Genomic DNA, 27,544 nt, shown 5'->3' on the forward strand with positions numbered 1-27,544 from the left:
GATCCTTCATAAAAAGGGGAGTGGTGGAGTACCTCCTTAAACGAGGTAGGAGTCAGTCCCCTATCAGATCCACCAGTATTAACAACAACCAAATCATCTTGGGCTTCAGCTCAGCGTCTCTTTTGAGCTGGGGGATCTACGTGGTCGATTTGTCCCCATATAGCAAAATCCGTTTCTGATAGGCAGTTCTAAATTTGCGCGTCCGAACATTCAAAATTTCCCACGGCAATACTAACCAATTGTTGATTGAGTCATCGAAGACAACCGAACCTGTTGAATGTCAGAATGTATCGAATGGTGAACATCGATGGCGATCGTATTTGATTGGCTTATTGGTGCGTTGGAGAATCATCCGTATCTCGGCAACGTCTCAACATGGGCTACCCGAAGGCCAGTTGTTTAATTATTAAGGGTTTAATAGCCTTTGAATCATCGGGGCGGCGCCGGTCTAAAAACGGCAGGACCGGGGATCAAATCCCATCCGGACCGTCCCCACTTGATGAGGACTGACTAACCAACTACGTGGTATCGGCAGTCTAGAAAGCCATTTCGATGGCCGGCATTGACCTGAGAGGACGTCAAGAGGGCCAAGAAAAAGAAGCCTTTGAATCTCTTTCGTAAAGGGCAGTCATATCCAACAGAAGCTCTACTACCAACAATTGATTAAGGGGGTTAGGGGATGGTGAACGAAAGTGGAGCAACGGCATAGAACAATGAAATACACTTATTCACGGCGATGTGATAAGACAGCTGATGGAATGGCAGCGTGTGCGGAAATAGAAAAAGGTAGCGAAGGTAGGAAAAGGTCAGTGGAAGTTAAGCGACCGAAAAGATATCACAAAAAATGACTAAACGGTCTTATATCAAACTAATTGTGATTTCTTTCGGAAAACAACATAACTCGCTTTACTATTTGCTAGATTTTTTTGTGATTTTATTTAAAATCGTACGAAAACAGCAGTTCCGCGTAAAAATGTGCTTATTAAGAACTAAACATTTATAAAAAAAACTACCACAGTACAAGCAAAAGCAATGAAAAACATAAGCAGACCATTCACAGTGGCCAAAGGAGCAGCGGCAAAAAAAACACGATGTTGTAGGGTTAGGTAGGTTAAACCACTCCATACGATTGATCACTGATCGAGTTTTAAAGTAAGTCCATTGAAATGTTGATAATATTTTCCTTTCATATAAATATAAAATTGTTTTTGAACGAAAATTCCCCCCAATAAGCCGTGGAATGCGCCCCTATCTACGTATTAACTTTCTGCTTTACATTACTATGTCCACCTGTAATCAGATGGGGATGAGAAGAGGACACCTGAACACCCAATTAGAAGGAGAATCCACCGTCCTGTGGTGTGGTTGGATTGAACTCCAGCGCTCCATTGACTTCCTTCGGGGCACACTCCGGATTGACGTCTTCCTGCAGAGGGCGAAAAAGAGAGAAAAAGAGTTTAAGAATTTACCTCGAAAAAATGAAATCGCTCTCAATCTTACCGCATCGCAGAAGTACGTCTCGATCAGCTGCAGCGCCTTCTGGTAGATGTCTTCGTTCTCATGATTCTGCAACGTTTCCAGCTTGTCCAGCGCACCAATCTCCTCGAACAGTGTGCACAGATTCTCGATGCCACCGATCTGGGCCGCGATGTGGAAAATGTTGGCCACCCCGCTCAGCACCACCCGCACGGTGCGCGTATCCTTCGCCTCCAGCAGATCACAGTACGGCTTCATAATCGAGTACTTCTCAACCAGCTGAATGATCTGCTCGGTTGAGCCGCCCGTAGTTGTGTTGGTGACCGCCCAGGCAGCCTCTTTCTGTGATTTAAAATCACCGTTCGCCAGCACATTGATCAGCACGTTAAAAATGCCCGAATCCAGTACGTGCTGAATCTGGCTCTGATTACCGGCCGTTATGTTGCTCACCGTCCAGGCCGCCTCCTTTACGATCGTGTTTTTAGTGTGGCGCAACAGATTCGTGAGCAGCGGAAGTGCGTTCGCCGCTATCACAGCGTCGGTCTGTGTGTCATTTCCCGTCACAATGTTACCGACGCTTCGCAGTGCCGGTGTAATGATGGCCGGATTGTTTGACCCAAGCAATCGGACCAGCTTCGGCACGGCACCGGACGCAACGACCGAATCTAGCTTCACTACATCATCATCGGTGACGTAGGACAGTGCCCAGCATGCATCGGACAGTACCTGTGCATCTTCATGATCGAGCAACGCAGACAGTACCGGAATCATTGGCTCGATTCGGCTAAACGGTGGGGCCGGATTCTTGTTGCGGCACAAGTTCGACATCAGCCACACGATGTTGCGAAGGAAGGAGATCTGCGTATTACCACTGCTCACCAGCGCAATGATCGCGTCCACACTGTTGTGTTCCAGCACAATGTCACGTGCCTTCGATCCATCGCCGGCAATGTTACCGAGTGCCCACACGGCCTGTTCCGCTACCGTTACCGAAGGTGATCGGAGCAGCTCTATAAAGCGTGGAATGGCGTTCGCTTCGATTACGACCTTCGTCTGCTCGGACGTACCGGACGCGATGTTTGTTAGTGCCCAGGCCGCCTCAAACTGAAGCGCTGGCCGGTCGGATGCGGAAAGATACTTCACGCAAACCGGCACCATGCCCAGACCAATGATTTTATCAATCGGTGGATTCTTCTCCCGGCTCAACATCTTGCGGGCTGCCTGTACCGCGGCAAGTTCTTTCTCCGGTTGCCCACTGCGGATGTACTGCATGATCTCGTCGAACTTGAGCGTCACCGGGCTTTGAGCGTTGTTTTCCTGTAGCGGCGACGTTGGCCCATCATCTTCCGTAATGTTGCGTCGTTTTAGCAGCTGATCTTCCTTCTTGTTCTTGCGCAGCTCCACCGTTACCTCGTGGCGCCGCTGCCGAAGTTCCTGAAGTTACCAAACGAGCATACAGACAGACAATGAAGCATGGTAAAAAGTGTCACCCTTCGTCCCCCCCCCCCCCCTACCCTTACCGTGTTCGATTTGGAGCCATGTTTGTAAGCCGCCAGGCGATTGTTGGGGACGTTTTCCGTATCCATTTTGTATTGCGCGCTTCCGTACGAGCAGCTGTACAAGACCCGATAACCTCAACACTCTTCTATAACAAACCACGTTCGCTTCTAGCAGGGTCTTATGATGGATGATCACACAATTTGACTAAACAACCAATAATCTTACGACAAAATTCACGCACACAGAGTGATCGTACTTAAAAAACGGGGACAAATAGACAGGAATTTTTTTACCACCCGAATGCGTCCGCAGCACTTGTCTCGATGGCGACCGGAGAATGCAGCCAAATAGAGCGGGAGATCGTTGACATCTGAGGCCGTTGCAACTTTAAACTTGAAAGGCGATCATCGGCCCAGTCTGCACGTTTGACAGCTAACGTCGGGTTAGGAAGCGGCTACACGGTGTGAAGAAGTGGGGTGAAATATTTCACTGCATGAAATTAACAATTATTTCTGTGATTTTGAATGTGATTTTATTGGTACAGTATGGGGTTCAATGGGGCAATATTATTTTACAACCCTTCTCAACCTGCTTCGTTTTTAATTTTGTGGTATGTTGGTGCTAATTTACTGCCTTGTTTCAAGCAAATTCCATCGTCTACTTCTTGTAGTTGTAGTTGGACTATCAACCCTCTCTACGGGGGAACGATCTGGACAGGATTTGATGCCCGATCCTACTGTGTATAGCGCTATAAGCATAATCACCAACGATACTTTTGACTCGAAAGCGATTGCATCTGTTCTCTTTTATCTGTTCAAATCATGAATTCGCTCGATTTCTTCTGTTTTTTTTTTATTTCTATTTGAATTGAAATTTAGTTTAAGCTAAATATAGCACATTTTTCATTTCCACTTTCCACTCATACAACAATTAATTACTTTCCTTTTCCCAGTGGACCAGTGCCAACTCCAAAACATTCCAAAATTCAATTGTTTGTCCGATGGAATTCATGGTTGTTGAGTTTAGTAGATTTTAATTGGATTCATCAAGAACCGCCAATAACCAGTCTGCTCAAACCATTGTTTTTCGATAAAGTACTCTGTATGTGTGCCGCCGTTTCGAGACTAATAAGATAACATACAAACACAAAAATTCCATCCTTTCTCATTACACAGCTTGTACGTGGAACGTAAAGCAAACATTTGCTTCTGCCCTTCAAAAACAGGCCAGGCACATTTCAAATCCTCTCCAACCGACCTTGTCTAACGTTACTATCCTTTGGAAACGGTACACACAAGTCAACGAGCCCCGCGGACTGAGGACACCGGACTGGGCTGGCAGTATTGGGCGCAACATGGAATGGATACATAATGCAGTAGGAAAGCATCAAATAAAAGTAAATGTGCAAAGAAAAATTCTCTTTACGCTCGTTTGGGGCACCGGTGGAAGGCTACAGATTCAGATTACGGCCACACATCCGTTTATGAGCTTGCTGGTGGGCTCGGCTGCCGTATGGTCGAAAGTTTGACACTGTTTACTTTGCATTACTATCAACATCATGCCGAACGAGCAATGGCCTGCTATGGAGAGGGGATAGGAAATTTTAATATTCGTTCAGATTTTTTGTTGAATTTTTTGAGTGTATTTACAATCAAGCTTTCAATGGGTGCATGTTGCAACTTATTGTCCTTGAAATGTAAGGCAACAATAAGGATTCTTTTTTGAAATTCTAACTAACTTACATCAATAAAATAAAACCGTATATCATTCCATTAAAAGGCTGTAATACTTGTCAAAGTTACTCGGAGAAAGTTATCTAGAACAAATGGAAACAGATTATCGATTTTATTCAAAACCCACCCATAGTAAGCGTCCCACGCCCAGCAAATGTTTGATATTTTGTAAATACATTATCTGCACAACGACGAAAAACAAGCTACCCAGCATTTGCAATAGATTTGCGCGTGGGTTGTTGTTTGGCGTGAAATGTTTAATCACATTCATTATTCACACCGATGCATCCCACTAGTTCAAATAGCCGAGTGTAATAGCGGGATTGTTCGTATTTGATTCATATATTTTTGTTGGTCCAAAAAAGACTCTTTGCCTAATCCAAACGTGCAGCAAACATGGGTACAGTAAGGTGTATTTGATTAGATGCTAATTTAATATTGTAATTGTTGTAGCGTATTAGGCGTTATGAAGCGTTACTGGTGTGTTATTTTCTACGTTACAGTTTCATTGGAAATTATTTTAAAATTTTAAAATTAAAGAGTTGAAAATCTTAAACAAATCCAATCTATACCATCCAACAATTTGGAAGTAATTTATTGCACACTTTTGCATGCTCGTAGTAAGAGTAAAATTAAGAAAACACATTTTCCATCACCACAAGATGTTTACTCGGCGATAAATTATACGCAAAACTTTCCTTCAAGTAAACTTCCACCATCCTTACCAGCACCGCACTCAGTTCAGTGCAAGTTTTGGTACTTCTTTCTCAATTCACCATCTCTTAAGTGCTTCTATCGCTGTTGCTTTCACGAAATGGCACATCCACGCAAACGAGCTTTTGTAAAACAAATTTACACAAAAACTTGCAATTTAATGCAATAAAACCAAACCATTCACACCGGGGAAAGCGAAACAAACGGATGGTATGGGCTTTCAGTTCCACAGTTTTTACCCCTCCGTCCCCCCCCCCTCCTTTCATTCTTTTTTCGCTACGTTTATCGTACCGCTAATTGTTATTGTGTCGGGGAGCATAAATCCGTACATAAGCTCATCGCAAATAGTTCAACAAAAATGTGCAAAATAAGCATGAAATTAACCATTGAAATGAAAATAGTATCTCCATAGTTCCCCGATGTCACTCGTTTCTTATCAAACAAAAATTAACTAAACTTCACCCTTCCACCCCGGGGGGAAAAACACTACTCTGTGGACGACGTTCACTGCAAATGCAATTCTATCGCCGTTTATTAAACATTCGATACAGCTGTTTATTTACCTTACGCGTCTATTTTTATAACCCTGCCAATGGCCCGACACGGATCCAATTGTTGGATAATCCTACACCGATTGAACGTAAGGCAAATATCGACACACTCGTACGCACCACCTTGTGACTCTTTGAGGACGTGTGGCTGGCTGTCTTTAGCGAGGAAGTAAGGCGAGTTGAACGTATGATCTCGTCAACTGGCGCACATCGTTCACTTGCGTTCATTATTTGCAACCGTTTCATTCGTACCATCAGACCAATAATGCAATAAAAATCATACCAGCATACAAATGATAACTTATTTATCAAGCACATGGCAATGGCAATCGTTGCATTTTTGCATTGCTTCAGCTCATACTTTCCATTCCAAATACTGCATGTCCCAGGATCCTTGCATTCTACCAATCATGTCTGATGATGAAGATGCCTGCAGATGACGTATGTTGGTGCAGTGCACAGTCTTCAAGGTCTCGTGCAACATTTCAATGCATACATACTGACTGACTGGATGGTAACAACTGTGAGTGCAATTTATCATATTCATACCGGCGTCTTTTCAATTCAAAGCGAAATAGCTGGAAGATATTAGACCACAGCGTTCTTGGATGCTTGGACGATCTGGCCAGAAGCTATATTTAGATTATTTGTGTTTTGCTGCTTTTTTGTCTGTGTACTATACTCCTTATTAAAATAAGTTTTTTTTATTATTTCTTCTCAGAAAAAGCTTCCACTTTTTTAGACTCATTAGGTTTTTTTTTCGATATAAATCTGTATGTACTTTTCATTTTGTAAACAACAACCCAGTGGGCGCGCTATTTCCAATGCTCAGAAATGTACTGAAAAGCGTTCGTTTTGCGAACGTTATTCATCTGGGGTAGTAGTGGAGAAAAAAAAGAGCGATACGTTTTATCTGAACAAACGAGAGGAAAAAAAGAAGCAGCGACGCCTTTCATCATTAGCATAAGGCTTTACTTTTGGAGGCTTTATGCTGGTTGTGAAGTACGATCTTGCTGTGATCGAATCATTTGGCTCGCTTCGTGTGTGGTACAGTGTAGCGCGAGCTAATAGCATAAAGAATAGCATGTTTGGTTTTAGTATCATAAGTTATTAATGGTGTATTCGTTTTTATTTTTTTGTTTGAACTCATTATTTAAAATATATCTTCTACCACAAAGTTCTGCTAAGAAGCGAAAATATCGTCTAACTATAGAAGACGGTGTATTTTTTGGAAACTAGTTTTAAACAGTACGACCAGGTTGTCCTTGAGTCACGAAGGGTACCGATCCATATAATGAAATTGTAGAATTGTTTTGGGGAAATAAGATTTTAAATAGAATATGAGTAAACCAGTTGTGGAACTTTGCAATCATATAACGGAATTTTACATTCACTTAGGGGAAATTTGCAGTGGAACTGTGGCATTTTGTCGTTAATTTCTGGTACAAGAAAACAGTGATTATGTAAGAGTTCATCTAATGTTTTGCATTAAACCCGTAAAAATGTGACTTATACAGCTAAGTTATCTTAATCGAGTAGAAGCGTGAAAATTAACATTAAAAAAATGGCGGAGGGAACCAGGAAAACAGAGATAAAATAGGAGGGATGTGAAAGAAAAAAGAGAAAAACATAAGGAATGGGGTGGGATGAAGGTTAAGAAAAATTAATTTAAACTGGAGAGTTCGTTGGAATACACGAGAAAAAGACCCGGAACAAATAGTGCTTGAGCGTTAACATGTCTACACTCCAGAGAATTGAAGCCCAGAATTTGACACCGGACAGGTCAAACAAACGAGGAAAAAACAATACGTGTGAAACACCGTTGAATCCTTTCGACCAGAAAGGACTCCAAAGGGCATAATGGTGTTCCAAAGAAGAACGGACAGCGGATCGGTAAACTCAGATTTTCATCCCTTTCCCACAAATCTCGTTTATGTAGAAATTGAAGGAAAACTTTGAGTCAACATAAACACCAAGGTCTCGGACAGAGGATTATTAAGGGAAAACAAATTTAAGGGGTATATACAAATAACTGAAGATAGAGTATTATTGTGAAATATCTAATAAAATTAGGCTTGCATTTACCTCATTCTCGTCTTTAACAACGTTTCTTTTTCATATTAAAATAATTTTTAAAATGTTAGAAAAGACAATTAAAATTTCAATAAGTTTGTTTGAATATTTTGCAAAAAAAAAATTCATGTAAAAATCAATATTAAATTTATTTAGTTTATTTTATCCTTTGAACGATAATATTCCAGTTCAACTTCCGACCAACACGTGCTACACTGTGTTCGTATTCTTCAGCATCGGTCTACCCAGAGCAAGGAGCACAAAAGTACAGACACTCGCGTATGAGAAGAATTACTATCGGAACGCGCCCGGTTCATCATAAACATAAAACATGCATGGACAGCCTCATGTAACACATGCAGCCCTCGCTTTGACACCCATACACACACACGCTCCGAATACCGTATTTCGGTCCCATTCCGTTTGATTTACTTCGAACCATGTGTGTGCAATCACGATTTATTGCGCACATTTTGTGTTGTGTTGTGGTGCTTACGCAAAGATACCTGGCGGTGGATGTTCATCATTGGTATGCTTTTCCACTTCGGCCATCTTTCCGATCTATGTATTCTTTAGAGTTGAGGTGTTTTCACATTTACTTGATTTCTTTTTCTGTATTGCTTTTATTAAAACCTTTAAAAAAAACCCTTATCGAAAGCATCGGAAACAGTCTCTGTCCGGTGTACGCATTGGTACCTCCTTACAAATAACCTTACATTTGTGAAGCTTACCGTAAGGAGAAATCTTTACGTTTTATTTTTATTTTTCGTCTCCCCAACCTGCTCTGCTGCATGATGCTTACCACACTAGTCAGAGCTTTTTGTTCGAGAAGCGTAAAAATACCTTCGTTTCGATGGTTCTTTTGATGTGCCCGGACGAACGACGAATCCGGCAGACAGAGCACATCTGATCTAATTACTCCGGTGCAAACGGCTCCACCCCAGCCATGTGGCGGCTGCAGTGAAGGTAAAAAGGTGCTGCCGATCGGTCTGAATGCTGTAAGTGCGCACAGGTTGTAACATTTTTGAAACGATTCTTTGCATGCTTGCACATAAATTGATTTACACACTGTTAGGAGTGGGCAAGATGAAATGGAATTTACCGTACAGCAGTAGTAGTAGCAGTCGTAGTAGCAGTCGTAGTGGCTACAACAAGTGCCTGCTGTCGGTTGGTTAAGGGTCACTGTTTAACACAAAGCACAATTAGAGTTTGAAAATGTGTTGAGAAAAGCATTTGGCAAAGGATTTTCCGCTACCGTTCTTTGAGATTTTGTATCTGAAGAATTATAACAGCATTTGAAAGTGCATCTTTGGCGATGGACAATGTTATGTGGTGAAGTATGGACGGATCGAGAATTTACAGTGAATTTAATATAATTACATCAGCAAGGAATGCTGGAACAGAAACTTACAATGTGTATAAATGATTCATACCACACTGTATAAGATAAGCTGTGCTCATATATTTTTGTTTCGGTTCAAAAATTTGGCTGCAATGAAGAGGTGGTCGCCGAAACTGAGGCCTATTTTGAGGCAAAACCGAAGGAGTACTACCAAAATGGTATCAAAAAATTGGAAGGTCGTTATAATCGTTGTATCGCTCTTGAAGGGAACTATGTTGAATAATAAAAACGAATTTTGACAAAAAAATCTGTTTTTCTTTGTTAGACCGGGGACTTATCAGCCAACCTGTTATTGCACGATTGATCGCACACTGATCTACGTGTCTTGGACTATGCTGACGGAGGACGCCAATGCTCTCGCCATTTTCGAAGCTCGAGTGCCTTAGCACTCGGACTATCTTTCTTGGTGTGTACGAACAGAGCGTATGGCGAAGGAGAATGGACCACGATCTAGCTGACCTGTTTGGCGGTTCAGATATCCTGACGGTAGTCAAATCCGCTACGATACGGTGGTTGGGTCACGCAATGAGGAACCTGGTGTCGATCGGTTGCTGCCGTGGATGGAGAAGCCACTTCAACCCTATTCCTAGTTTCCTCGAAACGAATTGGAGATCTGACATGTCTGCATAACGTGCACAAATTTGGGCAGGTCATGTAGAAGAAGAAAATCTTTCTGAAAATACAGTTATTAGTTATTTAAAATAATATTTTAAAATCAACACTATCTGGGAAAATAGTGTGGGATGAAGCTAAAAATACATGGAAAAGTGTCAATAAACCTCATAAGATTGTAAAAAAAATCCTCGTGACACTCACTTGCGATAATTCATCATCGTGAAGTATCCCAAAATTTTTGGACACAAATCCCAGACATTTTGAATTGAGGAATTCATTTTTAGTTTTTTTAACAAGATCCATAACCTTTTTTAACCATCCAGATAATTCATAATAAATCCGTCTTTTGTTTGAACAAAAAAATTGTTTGTCATCTACATTTAAGGACCTGTTAAGTCATGTATAATTAACAACTAAACGTTCATTGAGTTTAATTTAATATAAACGATAACTAAAGCTAAGTTGCTTTTTTCAAAAACACTCAAATTTAAAATACAGTTCTAAAAAATTATAAAAACGCTTGTTTTCCTGAAGAAAAAAAACTACTACTTCTTAAGGTAATATTTGATAGCGGCTCAAAAATATTTTTTAAAAATATTATAAAACCTGTTCCTACATACAATCAAAAGGAAAAAACTGGAAGAATAAAAACCTCATTCAATAAGAAAAATAAATACTCGAATAAATAATAAATCGAACCACGCTGCTTTTGCTAATGTTAGCAACTAGGAGAATGATGACGATCAACTTCTATATCAATGTTTTAGTAACTAATCAATCAACTAGTTTTCTTTCGGTACAAATTGAACTCAAGATTAAACATTCAAGAGAAAATGCAGCCCCACTTCTGCAACAAATCCGTTTATCGCTAACAAATTGTACGTTCAGCTTCATTCTCATTTGTGTCAGGTGGGCTGCAAAAAATAACAAAATTGTGCACAAAACTGTGTCCACAGTCCTCACCGAAGGACAAGTCTCGTAACGTTCATCATCATAACTTGGCAGACGTCAGGGTATGCCCTCGGATATGAGGATCGATTTTTCCTGCAGCCGTTCCGTCTGCCTAGTTAAACAACGACATGAAATGCATGTAAAGGTGCAGTTCGCATAAGTGAGAGAGCTTCGAACACGTTCTTACAGTTCGCTGTTCGTGATTAAGCGCTCCACGGGCAACATCGAACACATCCCCGATAGGTGATTGATCGAAAGGATTTGTTCCAGCGCACAAAGTGTTACGTGAGTGCGTTTTTTTTTTGTTTTTGATAAAGAATGTTCGTTGCATGCAGCCCCAAGAAACAGAACCTATTTTTCCTAAGACGTACACGTACAGCAGGAGAGCAGCTTTCTAGTTTTATTTTATGATGTGTTTTTCGTCTTCATATATGCTTAACTACAAATCCTCTACACGGGTGCTGATGATCAGGTGTGGGGCGGGTAGTCATGAACAATAATAGGGGAGAAAAACGCACTCACCAAGCACACGAAGCCACAGGCAGCGTTACATCCGTTGGAGCAGGTCGGAAAAGGTCGAAACGAATGTTGCACCGAGTGAAAATTCAATTCCAATCACGTCGCACACTCCTCTCAGGTGTGGTGCTTTATCTTATAGCCTTGGCGGGACCAAATTGACGAATAAGCGAGCTGCTGCTGCTATCTAATCTCGGTTGCAGAGATTCGAATGGAACTGGGGTACGGGGCCGGTACGTGCCGGTTGAGCTGATGAATTTATGCTGCTACAATCCACTATCGATCGGTAGTAATAACTCATCGATCAAATAGTCCTTTGAAGTGAGCTTTCCTCCGGTGCCGTGATAACTTTCCTAAATAGGCATCTTGCGGGCAGATCAATAAGGCATATTGTTAATTAATCAGCATAATATTATGGCAGGAATGGTAATGGGTGTAAAGCAAGCTGGAGGGTGTTGGATTTACGCTTGTTTGTATTCATTTAATTTTTCAGGCGTGATTCGCTTTGTTTTTCCTGCTCAATAATTAGTTATGCAACGCTTCCGTTTATCATTTGATTGTTTCCATTCGGAAGATGCTCTTTCAATTAATGAAAGAGCATCTTCCGAAAACAAAGAAAACTGCTTCAGAATTATCATTTAACCAAACTATACAATAATATAACTCAACTATATAAATAAAGTTATATGGTTTACTTTTGTCCAGGTCTGTTTAATGTAATACATTGCAATTACCGCTATTTCTGGTACGTAAAATTCTATGTATTATCAGCTATCAGATTATGATAGTAAGAGGGGTTTAATATGGTTTATTATAGTTGTTTTTCCTTTCTTCTCTAAACCCAAGATAGTATAAGGTTCGAATATTAAGATTAATCATAAAATTTCGAAAAACAAATGGGAGGGGTTTTTAAGAAACATTCCCTAGCAGAAAAAATTGCAAGCCTGTTTGAAATCAATAATAACAATGATGAGAGTATAATTATCCAACCTGCAGCTCGTTAAGCCAAGAAAAAGAATTAACAAATTATGATTTCACAAGAACCAATAGGGGAGTTCCATAAATCGATAGATAGTCATTATATTACCGATTTCTACTACATCGTGATCAATCACGCATCAAATTAGTTCAAATGGATCAGAATATATTACTTTTCTTGACCTGAGCGCTTTCATGAACCACATAACACAGAAAGCATATGCATAATTTTATTTCATTTCCACCAAACAACCCCAATGCATGTAGTTACCAATCCAATGGAACGTAATCTTAACGTTAATGCATCCATTTATCAGCTAAACCATCAGGACGGGGATATCTATTAATTGGCTTGCTATTTAGCGATCTCTGTACAATTTCCTTTCTCAACCCTTTGTTGGTGGGCTGCAAGTTTCGCCCGATATTGATCGTAATTAATCACCCATTACCTGTTCCGCTATGCGTATACATACGCACGTACATGCACACGCTAAATCACCTCTGGTTGGGCGTAAATTGATTGTAATCGATTGCAAGAACTGTAGTGAAAATGCTTCTTAGAAGCAGTAGCTAGCAAATGTACAACGATAAGAGCTGAAGTAATGTACCGGTAACGAAATCCTCTGCTCTTGGAACTAACCAAGCATACACAGTTGCGTGTGAACTGATCAAACCGTTCGGAATGCCATTTGCCACACTTTAAGTGTTATCAGGCTGCTTATTGTTTGCTACTGAAGCGGAACCGATTTGTGGTGAAGGTTGTAAATATTAAAGAATGAATTGCTTAAGACGTACAAAGATTTTGCGCTGTGTCATGATCCAAATGCAATGTTCTAGAATGAGAAATAGAAGACAATTTTGTTACTGTTGACATTCATCAGCTATTTCTTGCCCTTTTTTGTTTATATTTTAAACTATTTTACACAATTCTAAATTCGATCAAATAAATCTCTGAATGCATACTTTCAGGCGTAACCTGCTTGCGCCTCATTGTGTCGCCTGTAAATTAGCTAATCCGTTTGCCGAAAGATACGAACAATTAAGCAACTAATCACAGCCACTTCACCTACGCCTTAAGACTTTAATCAGTGCAGCCAAATGTTTCCTGTACCGTTTCGATCAAGAACCAAGCAGAACGTCACTGTACTGTTTGGACAACGTGCTAGTTTTGGCGTGCAGTAACCGGCCGACAATATCCGCCGCATTCCAGCATTCCGGATGGGACCGGACGGGGGACCGGACTACGTACGTACGGAAGTGCTTCAGAAAGTTAACTCCCCTCGGTCGGATTATAGTAGCTTCTGTAGGTGGAGTTTGCTCTGCATCTTACCTTGCTCTATGCGCCACCGGACGCAACCTCGATGCCGGAAGCGAAAAAGGAACGTCCAACAATGTGGCTGCCTGCCTGACTGCACGGAGTCCTTGTTAGTTCCGTTTAGTGTAGCAACTGGATCTGGTTGGGCAATATTTTACACCGTCCGTTCTGCATTCCTGGCCGGATGCCGTGTATAAAGTAAAATGAGCACAAATCGAGGAGGAAAACCCTCGCGACTACAACGACTTGACCGTTTCGGGAGTGGTGCTTATGAATAACTAACTAGCAAAATTACTCCACGGAAAGAGCTGCTAAAGATAATGTATTTATGAGTTTACATAATATCAAATTCCGGTAACGTAAACGATAAACAAAAATTTATAAAACACTAGCGGTATGTACACGTTGTTGAACTTTTAATATTTTTGACAGTTGAATACTCTTCAATACAACCTTGCCGTTCTATAGGAATAAATTGATGCTTTAGCTTCGTGCCCATGCCTATCTTGATCTTGTGCCCACCAATTAAAGCTCTTCACTGTACCAACACAGATTCGCCGTATCCCAGGATACGCAATCATCGTAAAACCGTACCAACGTAATCACAACGAACGATCCCGGCCTACGGAAAACGAACTGCAAGAAGGAATGTTGCCAAATTATGGTGCTCGAGCCACGCGTTTACATCACCCTATAAACCAGGATCAATTCATCCTGATCAATAGCTATTACGGGCGCTTAGCTATTACATTATTTACGCGAGTAATTAGTCGCCAAAGTCGCCACTAACGAGCCACCAAGTATCGATGTCGATGGCGTAGATCCGGCTACTGGCCTTGGAATGTATCTACCGAGGTATCCTTCGACTGCTACGCTTCCATGTGCTTCGACTAACCACAGTTCAGTGTGTATTTTGTCGAGCATAAATCATTCATCTGTCAGATTACTTCGGAGCGTCTTCGAGTCACGACGAACGCAGGCGAGCAGCACACAACTTAACAGCCCATTTTCCTGCAGCCATAAAATTGTCTTCTCGCGCGAGCTGGTCCATCCTTCTTAGCGATAGCGTCGCTCGCGTTGGGAAAATCGGCCATGCTTTGCAGCATGTATGCATAATAATATTACGACCCTAATAAGATTCCGTATCCGGCCGCCGAGAAATCGATCGAACGATCAATACCGTTGCTTTTCGTGCGGGATTTCGTAGCGCTTTTTGTAATAATCTATCTATTTACCTTAATCGAATACAACGCTAAGGTACATAGCTAAAGTTCCTGCGCCTACATATACAATTTTGAACCATTTTGATGTGAAATAAATCAATTATTTTAGTTATAAGGAATGTGTTTCATATTTGAATCAAAATTGCTCAAAATCAGAAATATTGAAACACCAAAAAAAAAACAAATAAGAACAAAGTATAAAAATTGTTAATTTATTTTACATTAATAATTTTGCCCTACCGTGGCCCTTCTTCTTCTTGCCTTGACGATCTTCTATAGATCACGCCGGCCATCGAATGGCTTACTAAACTTACTGATACCACGTAGTTGGATAGTCAAATCAGTCCTCACAACGTGGGCATAGGTCCGGAAGGTATTTGAACACCGGGTCCTGCCCTATGGCGACCGGTGCCACTGTCGCTTCCCGCCCGGGTCATCCCCATCTGTTAGACCTTATACTTAAGTAAGTTAAGCTTTTTATATTCTTCTTCATTTTATTGACCTAAAGAACTAGACTGAAATCCATAAAGGATTCAGATGAGATTTGAACCCTTGATTTCTGGTGTTCTAGACCCCACTGTAACCGCTTCCACCAGGCCGCCGTAGATTGTATGTATAACAAATTTATCATTTGTTTCAGGATTTCAATTGATTCACAAAATATTGGACATTGAATCACTCTTCTTCTTGGCTTAACAACCTTCAAAGGTCACACTGGACATCGAAAGGTTTATTAGACAGCCGGATACCACGTAGTTGGATAGTCAATTCTCACTATGGAGGGACAGTCCCAGGATGGAATTTGAACTACGGTCCTGCCGTTTGAAGACCGGCGCCGCTGTCGCCTATATCACCGGATCGTCCCATATGGAATCACTATATTCTGTTTCGTTCAGTCGAGCAGATTTTGATATTTTTAGACTAATTATAATCCGTGTACTGTGAGCTGTATCATGCACAAGAAACAATTTCCAAAAAATAGCCACTGTATGAGCAAAACTTCTATCAAATACTTGCGGCAAAATTTACGAAATCTCTAATGTAAACTCGATGTAGTCCTTCAACCGAAACCATATCTAATAATAACAACTACACCGAAAGGGAAAACAAGTTTGAGTGAACAATTTCAGTCAGGATTGTCCAACACAAAAGGTGTCATAAATCTCCGTTTTTTCACCTCAGCATGAGGAAACCTTGGTGAATGTTCGGCCATTAACAAACAGTTTAAAACATATTAAATGAAGTATTATACAAAAAAAAGGCCACGAATGCTCCGTCCACTTATTTTTTAATGTCACCTCCCTTTCTACCATCTGGAAAAATGGAACATCTGGCAAGAACATAAAAAAGCTTCATAAAATTGTTTGCCTTTCGACCTATCTTTATGGCAATGTTAAGCTGCATCTGTATGTCAACTAGAATTCGTTTATAGAATTTTTTCATTTTTGGTTTTGAATATACAAAAAAATATTCGATGAAAGATTTTATTATAAAAAGAAAATATTAAATTTAAATATAAGGCAAGCATTTGATCTGCTAATACGTTCATTTTATAAATTCATACGATCCATGTATCAACTATTCCCCCAAAAGTCCAACCCAATAAATAAACCAAACAGAGCCCTAATCAACTAATTAAGCTTAAATGACGGATAACATAGCATAAAATTCCCACAACCTAACACACTAACACATACGGTGTTAGCCCTGAGAAACTGTTTCAAGCGAAAAAGAAGGCCATTCCACCACAGCTCATAACCGTAAATCGCAGAACATTAAATTTTGGCAATCTTTTTCAAAATTTCCTCTCCCAGCGCAAAATTGAATGACCCAGCTACACAGCTACCAGGCTAACTGTTCGCCTGAAGGTGAAACTGCAGAGAACACATGCATTCGTGTGCAGTAGAATTAATTTTGTTCACATTCTGAGTATGCTGAGGTTTGGACGTAAATGGTTTTATCCGTATGGGCAGGTTGATTAGAAGCACAAACCAAATAATTTAATTTCACAACCAGGGAGCGGGTGGCAAACCAACTGTTTTGCAATAAATTTGGTGCGTTAAAAGTGAACCACAAGAAAGAAAATCAAAACCCGGTACGGTTGTTTGTATTAATTAATTTGGAAATGGTTTTAAAACATTTCTAAATCATATGTGCATGAGTGGAAAGGGAAAACCTATCAAGAGGGCATAGGGGGAAACCCAGTTCCAGCATCGTATCGTTCCTTCGTTGTGAGAAATTGTATTTTCTTTTGTTCAACTAACCGTAATTTATGTTTCTGCCTACGCATTCAATATCTGCCAAAGAATTGCTTTGTGCAAAGGGAAACCTATCTCGGTGCAGTTGGTATGGCTAGTTGGGATCTTTAAGAATAGTTTTTTTTCAGCTTTTGCACAGTTTATACAGTTCAGATCAAGTACTATAAAAAACCTTATTTTTCTTTTTTTGAATAAATATATATTTGACACCCGCCCACAAATAACCATCATTTTCCAACCACACAAACAATCGCATTTTTTGGTATGGATGTGCCTCACTGTTTGCCTCGGCTCAGGTTTCGGATAGCATTTAATACTTCCGACTAAAATCACGGAACCCGGTCCGCAATTACTTCCGTCCGTGGGTTCCGGCAGAATGACGAACCCTCTATTCACGAGCTCCTTAAGCTCGAGAAAGGAATGCGCCCCCTGTTTCTGCTGTTACACTGGTTGTATGTGTGAGATCCTTTGCCATATTTCAAGCGCATTGCCCCAATAAAGTTGAATTTTCACTGCAGAATATTGTCCCGTTCAATGGAGCAAAAGAGGCAAAAGGTTGGTGGAGGTCGGAAAAAATTCAGTTCTTCCCGAATGGATAACGACCAGCCCCACCCCCGCAAGAAAAGAAACATAACCTATCACGATGTACTGGAACCGTTTGTGCATCTACTTAAAAACCTACAAACAGAAGAGCTTTCACTGCCTCTTTCTCTCTCTCTCTCTCTCGTTGGTGTTCCGTACGTTTTGTATGTGTGTTTGTACATGTGAGTGGTGATTGTGGTTAACAACTTTCGATGCAAACTTTTGACATTCACACCACCGCTCCGAGGGTTGAGGCACAGAAGAATGGCTAGGGGTAAAGATTAGCATGCAGGGAGAAGGCAGAAATGGTTGTGAAAAGGAAAAATTCGTTAGCAGGAAAGCACTGGGAAAGTTACTCACCCACCCAACTCCTCCCATCTCCGCGGTGAATGTCAAGCGTAGACCTCAACGTGTACAAAACCCAAAGAAACTGCTGTTTGCTGTTTCTTATCGGAGCAACTTTTCTCTGCCATAAGCCGTAACCGATCCTTCCTGTTAGTAGTTGAGTGAATTGAGGTTTCTTGTTGTGGGTGTTGAGGGAAAAACAAACACACACACACACGCGCACACAGTCAAACTATTAAATTACGGTGTGAAAATGTTTAAGTTTTTCAACTGCTTTACACTTTAATTTGCTTAGTAGCTTCGGAAGTAAACGCAGTCAGCTTTAGTTGATTGGATAACGAAAAAAATGTTTTTTCCCTAATCCAATTGTTTAACTATATATTTTTTTTAATTTCTTTTTGCATTTCTCCCAACAGTTGGTCTTAAGTTAAGTCTTAAGGTAACTATGGGGTGTACAAAATGCTTCTAGGTGTGGAGAAAGTAACTTTCAAGAGGCCTTTTTCATTATCTAGGGCTCAGCTTTTTCTTGGTTTAACTACCTTCCAGGACATGCCGGCCATCGAATGGCTTCCTAGACTTGCCGATACCACGTAGTTGGATGGACTGCGGGGAGATGTATTGGATGGGACGTGAACCTCGGCCCTGCCGTTTAAAAACCAGCACCGCTGTCGCCTACTCCACCGGGCTGCCTCAAACACCCCTGTTCGAATAAATTTCGTCAAAACAAGTACGAAACTGTCTAGATTTCACCAAAATATGTAATATTTCAAAACAATCATGTTGCATACTTTTAAGCGTTTTCCAACAGAATAGCATACTTTAGTATTTGCAAAATATTGGATTTTTTTTTTATTTCTAACCGTCTTGATGGTCTTATTCACAGTGATTTGACTTAGGTTATAGTCATCAAGAAATGTATAGTAATACTGAGTATTCCTCAGTATTTATGACACACATTCAAATTAAAATTTTGGCTTTGCTCCCAAGGTTACTGAGGATATCTCAAATATTTAACTTCGTCGTTTCGTAATTTTAATTAAACTCATCTGAATGGATTCTAAAAACGCACCGCTTTTTTTTTAGAATAAAAGTTCCATTTCTTTCTTGGGTAATGCCTTATCCTGGGCACGCTCGTTTTCCTTTTATAGATTCAGAAAAAATCGCTAGGTAGAAACTCTTTACTTGTAACATAACTTATAACGAACATTTATAAATGATTTCATAATTTTTTACTCAACGATTTTGCTTCTAAACATGAAAGATGTATTAAAAAACATAAAACCCAAAATTTCCAAAATTATATACATGTTAAAAAAAAGATTGATGAAAACAAGTGAATGAATTAAATATTTAACAAGTTACATAGAAAAACTAAAGGAAACGGATGCCTGAATGAGAAATATTTTAGTATAGGTTGCTTTTATACACGCATATTGATAATTTTTTGGTTTTTTGGCTAAGAAATCACACCACTTTAATTCTATTTTATGCATTCATTTACCCTCAGGACAGTAACGATATTTTGTGCAGTTTTTGTATAACCCTTTTCAACAAATTCTTCTATTCTTTAATCTAAGCAACAAAAAAAAAACGTACACCGGAAATGTGTAAACCATTTTTCAAGTTCTTCGCAAACCACAAAAGAAGTGCCACACACACACATAGTAAAAAAAAGCTCCAACCATTTGTAGAGCAAATGCACACAGCATAATATTTATTTATGACTTCCGCGCACTTTGAATTAACAGCCATGAACCAGCACGGGCATCCATCCATTGGGAAGAGGAAACACCAGACCGTAAAGTTAAACTTGTTGAGCTTTCTTTGGAGGGGGACATCGTTTCATCCAGGCAGACTGTTGCATTCGAATTGCTTTTTTTACTCCCTTTGCCAGACCATGATGCTACCCCAGTATGATCGGTTGAGACAGGAAGCACAGCCCCCGAAAAACTTTTCCATTGCAATTTCGCATTTTGGGGATTGCGGTCTGTATAATTTTATTTCCCTTTATCCCCGTTTTTTTTTTTTTTGTTTCTCAGTACAACCGACAAGCTTTTCAACTTGAGCTTTTGGTTTGAGGGGGAAAACAAAAAGAAAAGCATCCTAAAACCGCATGTCGGAGCAACCTGCTGCAGCCAGTGTGCAGTAGTGGATGTGCAAAGAGTTCTGAACGACTAAAAGACAGAAGTCGTCCCGTCGTCGCTGGTTCGCTCGTTAAGTAGCCAACGAGCACGCCAGCTTAAGCTTGAATTATGCTGCTCCTGTCAGGTTGACTAACAATCTATCACCTCCCGCGAACCGACTCACCGAAGACGAAAACAAACACGACCACACAGCTCAAGAAGTCAGGATTACTCTCTGAGTGCTTTGCTTTGCTCGATCTCACAAAATCTGGCGTCAAACTTTTAATCTAATCAATTAAACATACTTTTTGCCATCCGGTACATTGCACTGAAGTCGCAATTTGCCTACATTTTGTGTTCGGGCTAGGGGTAGTTGCTCTATTATTTTTTGTTCTTTTTTTTGCGATTGCTTTATTTAGTTTTCGGACTGCTTTTTTTGCATACCCGTCTAGGCTGGACGCAAAGTCGAATGAAGAAGTTTTAGAAGGATATGCTTCTTTTTGCTATTTCGCTTTCCTGACCTTATGGATATAGTTTGCGTTCTCTTTTTTTCTTCTCTCTGCGCAGATATGTTTTAAACCGCTTCCTTACCGGTTCGTATCAGCCTTAAAGTAGGCAATGCTGAAAGCTCACCCATAAACGAAATCCGTACCACCCGTACCCTAGCCCGAAACACACCGTTAAGTGAGCTAATTTATAAGAAAACTTGGGATAATAGAAAATTTTTAAAACCATCATGCCCACCTTCTTCAATTCCGGCCACACCTTGCTCACACCCATTGACGGAAGCGGTAAAATAATAATAATGCCCTGTTTTCCTTACGCTGACCTAATGCACAGAGAGCGGGTTTGCTTTTATTTGCGATATGCTTCGCCACTTTACCCAAACCTCTAAACTTTTGCTTCGATTTGGTCCAGCGCCAAAAATGCCGCTTTCCCGAAACTCTCTTCCCGACGGTGGTTTTTTGATGGGGGTCGAAAATGTGCCCTAGTTGTTGGTTTTATGGAAATGCAGAAAAAAGCCACATACTCACTGCAGCATATATTCCACCGTTACACCGATCGGTTGCCCGACTTGGCAGCACATTATCATGAACGATAATGTAGAGCTATGATGATCCCACCGGGACAGGGACAGGTCGAGCTTGGGAAAGGGCGGAACGTTTGAATATGGGATTCGAGTTTTGTTTTTCTTTCCGACTTACCGCACCCTTTTTCCTTTCTTGCGGTGGTGGTGCAACCAGGTCTACCAAGGATCGATTCGATAGTTTCCACTGTGCGGGGTGGATAGCTTAAGCTAGAAAACACCGTAAATAGGGAGGTACAAATTTTACTTCCTCGTCCGTTTCCGTACGCTTGGGTTAGTTAATTGTGTGCGTTTAATCTAATCCCGTACAGTTGCTACCCTGTACAGACGGACAGACGTCCAGAAGCGGACACAGAACGGTAACCGAATCCGGGAATTAGTTTCTAATGGGTTTAAGGCGCCCATAAGTTGTTTTATTTGTTTTGGTTCTCTTTTTTTTTGCTGCCTAGCAAACACAGGAGATTGCTTTAAAAGGATTATATGAGAAAGTTTTCCAACATTTTATCTAAATTTCCTACGTTCAATATGATATAGGGAATGGTCGATTTCCCTTACGGTTCTGAATCGATTATTAGACTTGCTAAAGTAAACGATATCTGTTCGATTGAATGACCCAAAATTTGACCCAAAATTTTAAATTTCTCATCACTGTTACCCTTATTGTGATAGATTCAACAAATTTTTCTTTTTTATTTCTATTCAAAAGAGAAAATCAATCATCAACAAATAAATATAGAACCATCTCCTCGTGCATCAGTTATTGGGGGCCGTGTTTTTCTTCTTCCTTAGCTCTACATAAACCCAAGTATTCTTAGCCCTGCCATTACCTTATTAGGCTTTCCTTGACGTAGTTTTAGTTTAAGGATTCTATACACAGTCCTGGGCTATCGTACTGCAGGATTTGGTTTCTGTATTGTAAGCCAAGTGAACCGTTTTGATACAATTGTATAAATATTATTGATTTTTAGTCATATTTATCCATGTATCGAGTTCACAACACTTAGAAAATGTTTCAAAGTCATACATGTGTTACTTTTATGATCAAAACATGCACATTTATTACATCTTATTACATTTTGGTTTTGGTTCTTAATGTATTGATTGATTTGCTCTCTCGTATTTTATTGGCTCATTGCTATGATTGATGATATTTGTCTTGCGAATAGAACTAGTTCATTGACGAAGTAGAACTTCTTACGGCAACCTTTCCTTTCACTGCGAAATACGACAATCCTGTGCTTGAATAAATTATATATTGTCAGGCCTTTAAAGCGAACAAATCAATAAAAATTGATTATGATTATGATTATGATTGATTATGAATTATTTAATAAATTGATTCAATCGATCAGCTCGAGTTACTTCACTCGATTCCTTTGCTTTTGGGAAGATGTAAAGAAAGTATCCACTGCCCCAGTGTCATTATTTTTGTAATACAGAACAGTGCAATTTCAGGCCAGTTTTTTCTCCTGATGCCTTTATTTTCATCATCAGATGTAAGACTGTTTAACCCTGTTTCGAGAATCCAAGAGTTTCGCAATCCCCAATTCGATATCATATTCCTGATGTGAGTTCCACATCTACGCATTGAAAGTGGCATGTACTTTGGAGCTAACTGCCTAAATCGATGCATAAAAAAATGACGCGAAATAACAGTCACCCTTGCATAACATCCAGAATCCTTACAGCACTATAAATGAAACTCCTTTTAAGCGTTACTCTTCATACAAAGCTGGCTTTTGACTTGCAAACTAAGTAAGTGATCACTCGTGGCTATCAGCTACTGAGATTCGTACTTAGCTTGCCTAGCTTCGTACTTCCTCGGCCACCAGGCAAATGATTCTTGGTCTTCAACCGTCAATAGACGTCTTATGGAACGATAAATGTTCGTGGCTGACCTTTTTACTAGAAACATCGACTGTCTAACTTTACTGCGGTGACTCGATGTATAAGCTAAACAAAATTTAAAATCCTTGGTAAGAAGCAAAGATAGCCAAAATATAATATATTTGGGAGTGAAACCAATATTAGGAACATGGCTAACCAGTGAATGAATGCTATAATAAATAAATTAATTAATTAAACAATAAATAAGGAATTTCATTTGATGAGGCTAATTTAAAAGAAATATATCATAGACTGATTGTTTTACACTCAACTAATCACACTCCAGGATCAAAATATGATAATAATTACCTTTAGTTCGAAGTAAGGATGTAAGGTGAAATGTTACCATAAAACTTATCCTCAGGATTGTAATATGAATAGATTCTGGGCACACATTGAACGTAGTTTCTTTCATGATGCATACAATAATGTAAATAAATAAAAAAAATCCAGCCAAAACTAAAGACAATTCAAGGCAAAGGAATAACAAAACACAAAAATAAAACCTCTCAAATACTTTGTACCTGCTCTAATGGGAACGCATAAAGCAGGTGAAATAATTCCTACCGCTTCTCAATTCGGTCCAGCACTATCGTAAAACAAATCCATCACGCGTCCATCTTCCAGAAGCCCGGTCGTGCTATAGAAGGCAAGCGAATCCTGTGTACGGATAAAAATCATCCCGCCACCAACCGGCGACGAATTCCATCTCACTGTTTGCAGTGTAATGCACCACGCATGAAAGAAAAGCATTTGCTTGCCATCACCATTCGTCCGTTCAGAGGCGACAAACGCTCACCCGTCATCAATGGGACACAGCACACAGCAGTGGGGCAGCATAAACTTGTGAGCTCATAAGAAGATTATATCCACAGTGGAGCGTTGGCAGGTCTCGCTACATGCTTCGTGTCTACCATAGATCGCAAAGCAATGCCTCTATGCATCCCCTCTCTCTCCCAATGGCCGGAATTGGGTGATGTCCTGCGGGGTGTTTTTTGGCACCAGCTCGTGCTCTGCCCCGTTTGTTCCTACTTGCTGCGGTCAAAAAGGTTCAAGAAACTCGTAAAAGTACCGAATCTCTTAAACGAAACTTATTTATTTCCATCATCCTCGTGACCGGTCTTATCGTGGTGCTTCTCGTAGCAGTAGCAAACAAATCAACGGAAGCTACAATAAGACTTGAGATAGAGACGATGATGGGACAGTAGGCGATAGATAGATCGAGTGAGAAGCGAAAAGGGGATGAAACGTCTTCTACATAATTCACTAAATCACACATTTCAATAGAGAAGAAGTCTTATAGGCGATTGTGGATCACAAAACAGGCCAGAAATGCTGAGTTGCAGATTTTACGCTCATATATGCAGAAAACTAAACTAATATTTTTGTTGTCCTTTGATTTGTGTTTTTGTTATAATTTTTTTTTACTGTTCATAGTCTCTTTTCCGTAAGTTTAATGCAATTTTCAAACGTGTGTGTGTAATTTATAAGAGCTCCAAATCATTTTAGTGTTGTTTTTTCAGCTTCCAATTCAACGAAACGCCTCATCAAGCTGGCACATAATTTGTCCGACGAAACGAAAGAACAATACAAAGGCAACATCGTTACACCTTCGTTCGTCGTGTACTACTTAAAAGTAAAACACAATCAAACTGAAGCTTAGAACGGGAAAGCGAAGCGAAGAACGAACTAAACATGATCGGCTAGTAAAAACATGCCGCCTTTTTCACAGCTTCTCAACGTACCCGGTACCGGTGTAATCGAAAGTAAACACAATTTCCTATTAACCTTCCTTTTCACCCCCACCCTTGTCTTGGGCTGTTCATCCGCATCCTTACCAACGTCTGACTGTGGATGTTGTGCGCTGAACCAACTCACGTATCATTTCAATTAATCCAGCCGCCAGCCACTATCGTTTATTTTTATCGCGTCGTTGTTTTGCCCTTGCCGGTTTCCTCCGTGACGGTTGCAGTCAGTTTATGCTTTTTCACTACTTTTGCCACCACCTCTTTGGATGCGTCCCCATACGCATTGCTGATCTGCGGAACCAGTCGGAACCATTCCCAAACGGTTCCGTGTGACATATTTTTGCTACAAAACGCTTCCGCTTTCGATGACCCGGTTATTCTTGGCCCTCGCCAACAGCAGTTTGATGCGTTCTGTAGTTCTGTGTGTTTTTTTCTGATTTTTATTGGCATTGGGCATGAAGGATGGGACAGATCCGTCATGATAGAAGACGGTTTCACGTTCAAGAGAATTCTTAATTAATTTTTGCCCTTTCTTTGGCGAGTCTTGATAGCGTGGGACGGGTTGTAGTAGAAGTAGTAGTTGCTACATAAAACCATGTAACAACCATCACTAGACGTGCTCGAATTGACTGATGGTGATGGTCTCGCTTTTTTTTTCATTACAGGACAAGACAGGAATGGTATTATCTTCACCAAGTTCAAATCTTATTTCCATCGGCACTTGAAAAGCTACTCAACCAGTTCCTTCAATCTTGAGAGACCTTGCGCAAAGACCCGACCTTCCGAATGTTCATCAACCTTTCGAACGACTGCGCTGGTGTTTGCTTTATGCTGCACTAGATTCTTGCCGCATTTTTTGTTTTTACCAAAACCTAAAGCTCTACTCCGTTCCGCATAGGAACATTACAGCGAAGTAAATGGGAGCAACTAGAAGAGAACGAAATTAAAAGCATATTTATAGCATATTTGCATTTGCATGATATGGGACCGCTACAAAAGGCGCACGGCAATCTGGCTGCGTCTGGCTGGATTTTTTGTGTATGTGTGAACCTGAAAACCAACGTCATAATTCCGGTCATAAAGCATAACAAATGGAAATTTAGTTTTATGTGATTTACTTTCTTCTTCCCTCCTTGGACTGCTCATAATCCTTTCGAGCCAGAATCGTTTTTGAGTGGAAAAAATATACACCAAAAAACCTTACCCAAAGTGGATGGAAAATTGCGAAAGCAAACGACTGCAGCACACATTCATTTCGTAAAAAGCCTATAGAAACAAGTTGGAGCCATCGTTTTTGGAATATTTTTTGCACATGGAGGTCCACTTTATTTTGAGGACAAACACGCAAGAATATAGAGCAAAACAATTTCACAGACACATGTGGAGCTTTACCTTGGTTTTTTAAGGTGTTCTCATATGGTGAGAGGAAGTGAGCAGGGAGCAGCATGCCTTTATTCTATCTAGTCTAACGGGCCATTAGCCAGACACTCAGTTTTGAAAGAGAAACCCAACGAGAACAATATTTGGGCAATAACTTTAGTCTGTTTTCTTACGAAAAGAACAATTTAATCTACACCGTTAATAAAGCTGTTTGTACATTCTTTTAGATTTGTTTGATTGCTAACAAACAGGAAAATAAATTGTAAATCATGTGCAAAGTAAACATGAACTCAATATTGTAGACTGCCCTAAGGCTGTTGTATTTAATTTTTTTATAAAAAGTATTTATTTAAACTTAAACTAAGGAATTATGGCAACAACAAAAAAGTTTACTACAGACAACACAAAAGGAAGTTTATTCCAAACACACATTTTGCATTTTCCTTCCTCTGCACCGCTGTAACTTAAAATTTTTCACCTAAACATTCGTGCTTTCTTTTACTTAATTCGCTCGTTTCTCAGTTTTACATTATAGAATACGGTCCAGTTATGAATTGATAACAATCTTTCGTGTTAGCAAATGTCTTCGTTGGGACTTGAAACTACTCGGATGTGTAGGCCCTCCGACGATGGGGCTGAAAGAGAGGCCAAGCCATCCACAATACCACCGCAACGAAAAGAAATCAATGCATGTCAAATCGGATATCGATTGGACACTCGGAGCATGGAACTGCAGATCCTTCGGATGAGGTGAGGGCCCGTGGATTCGAAGTAGTCGCATACGATACGATCCTCAAGTCGCACTATAATAGCGACTAGACTACAATGGCGGAGGACTGTGGGTGCAGCCGAGGTTGGATGCAGCTGTGGATGGAGGGATGCAGTACTGGACCGAAGATTCTTGAAAAAAATTGGAGACATCTACATGTTGGATCAACGTGCTTTAGAGTGGTTCAGAAACAGAAATCATGACAGGAGGGGTATTACATTTCATCCAGACTGTTCCAGACCCATTACAAAATGACTGTGGAGCTAAGAGATATAAAGAAACCAAAAAGCGATGTCATCAAGATAGTTTGACGTACCA

The 27,544-nt window shown here is 40.3% G+C and overlaps 2 protein-coding genes across 2 annotated transcripts in view; both read right to left on the reverse strand.

The window, feature by feature from the left end:
* The window catches only part of LOC126564828 (protein pygopus), a 341,232-nt gene that overhangs the window by 271,588 nt on the left and 42,100 nt on the right, over positions 1 to 27,544 (reverse strand). The gene's annotated exons all lie outside the window — the stretch shown is intronic.
* LOC126564499 (importin subunit alpha) lies at positions 1,332 to 3,088 on the reverse strand. Its single transcript, XM_050221560.1, has 3 exons — positions 2,997 to 3,088; positions 1,501 to 2,910; positions 1,332 to 1,426 (listed from the first exon to the last, which is right to left on the reverse strand). Exons 1-3 carry the CDS (start codon positions 3,060 to 3,062, stop codon positions 1,334 to 1,336), a joined length of 1,569 nt encoding a protein of 522 aa, XP_050077517.1. The 5' UTR covers positions 3,063 to 3,088; the 3' UTR covers positions 1,332 to 1,333.

This window comes from Anopheles maculipalpis, chromosome 3RL, assembly GCF_943734695.1.
Source record: "Anopheles maculipalpis chromosome 3RL, idAnoMacuDA_375_x, whole genome shotgun sequence".
NCBI lineage: Eukaryota > Metazoa > Arthropoda > Insecta > Diptera > Culicidae > Anopheles > Anopheles maculipalpis.

What these genes read in the sequence shown, in the direction of transcription:
- LOC126564499 (XM_050221560.1), bottom strand. Translation starts at nt 3,062, where the DNA reads ATGGATACGGAAAACGTCCCCAACAATCGCCTGGCGGCTTACAAACAT. An exon ending in ATGGCTCCAAATCGAACACG is followed by an intron (nt 2,911 to 2,996) that starts GTAAGGGTAGGG and finishes TGGTAACTTCAG; the next exon opens with GAACTTCGGCAGCGGCGCCA. An exon ending in AGACGTACTTCTGCGATGCG is followed by an intron (nt 1,427 to 1,500) that starts GTAAGATTGAGA and finishes CGCCCTCTGCAG; the next exon opens with GAAGACGTCAATCCGGAGTG.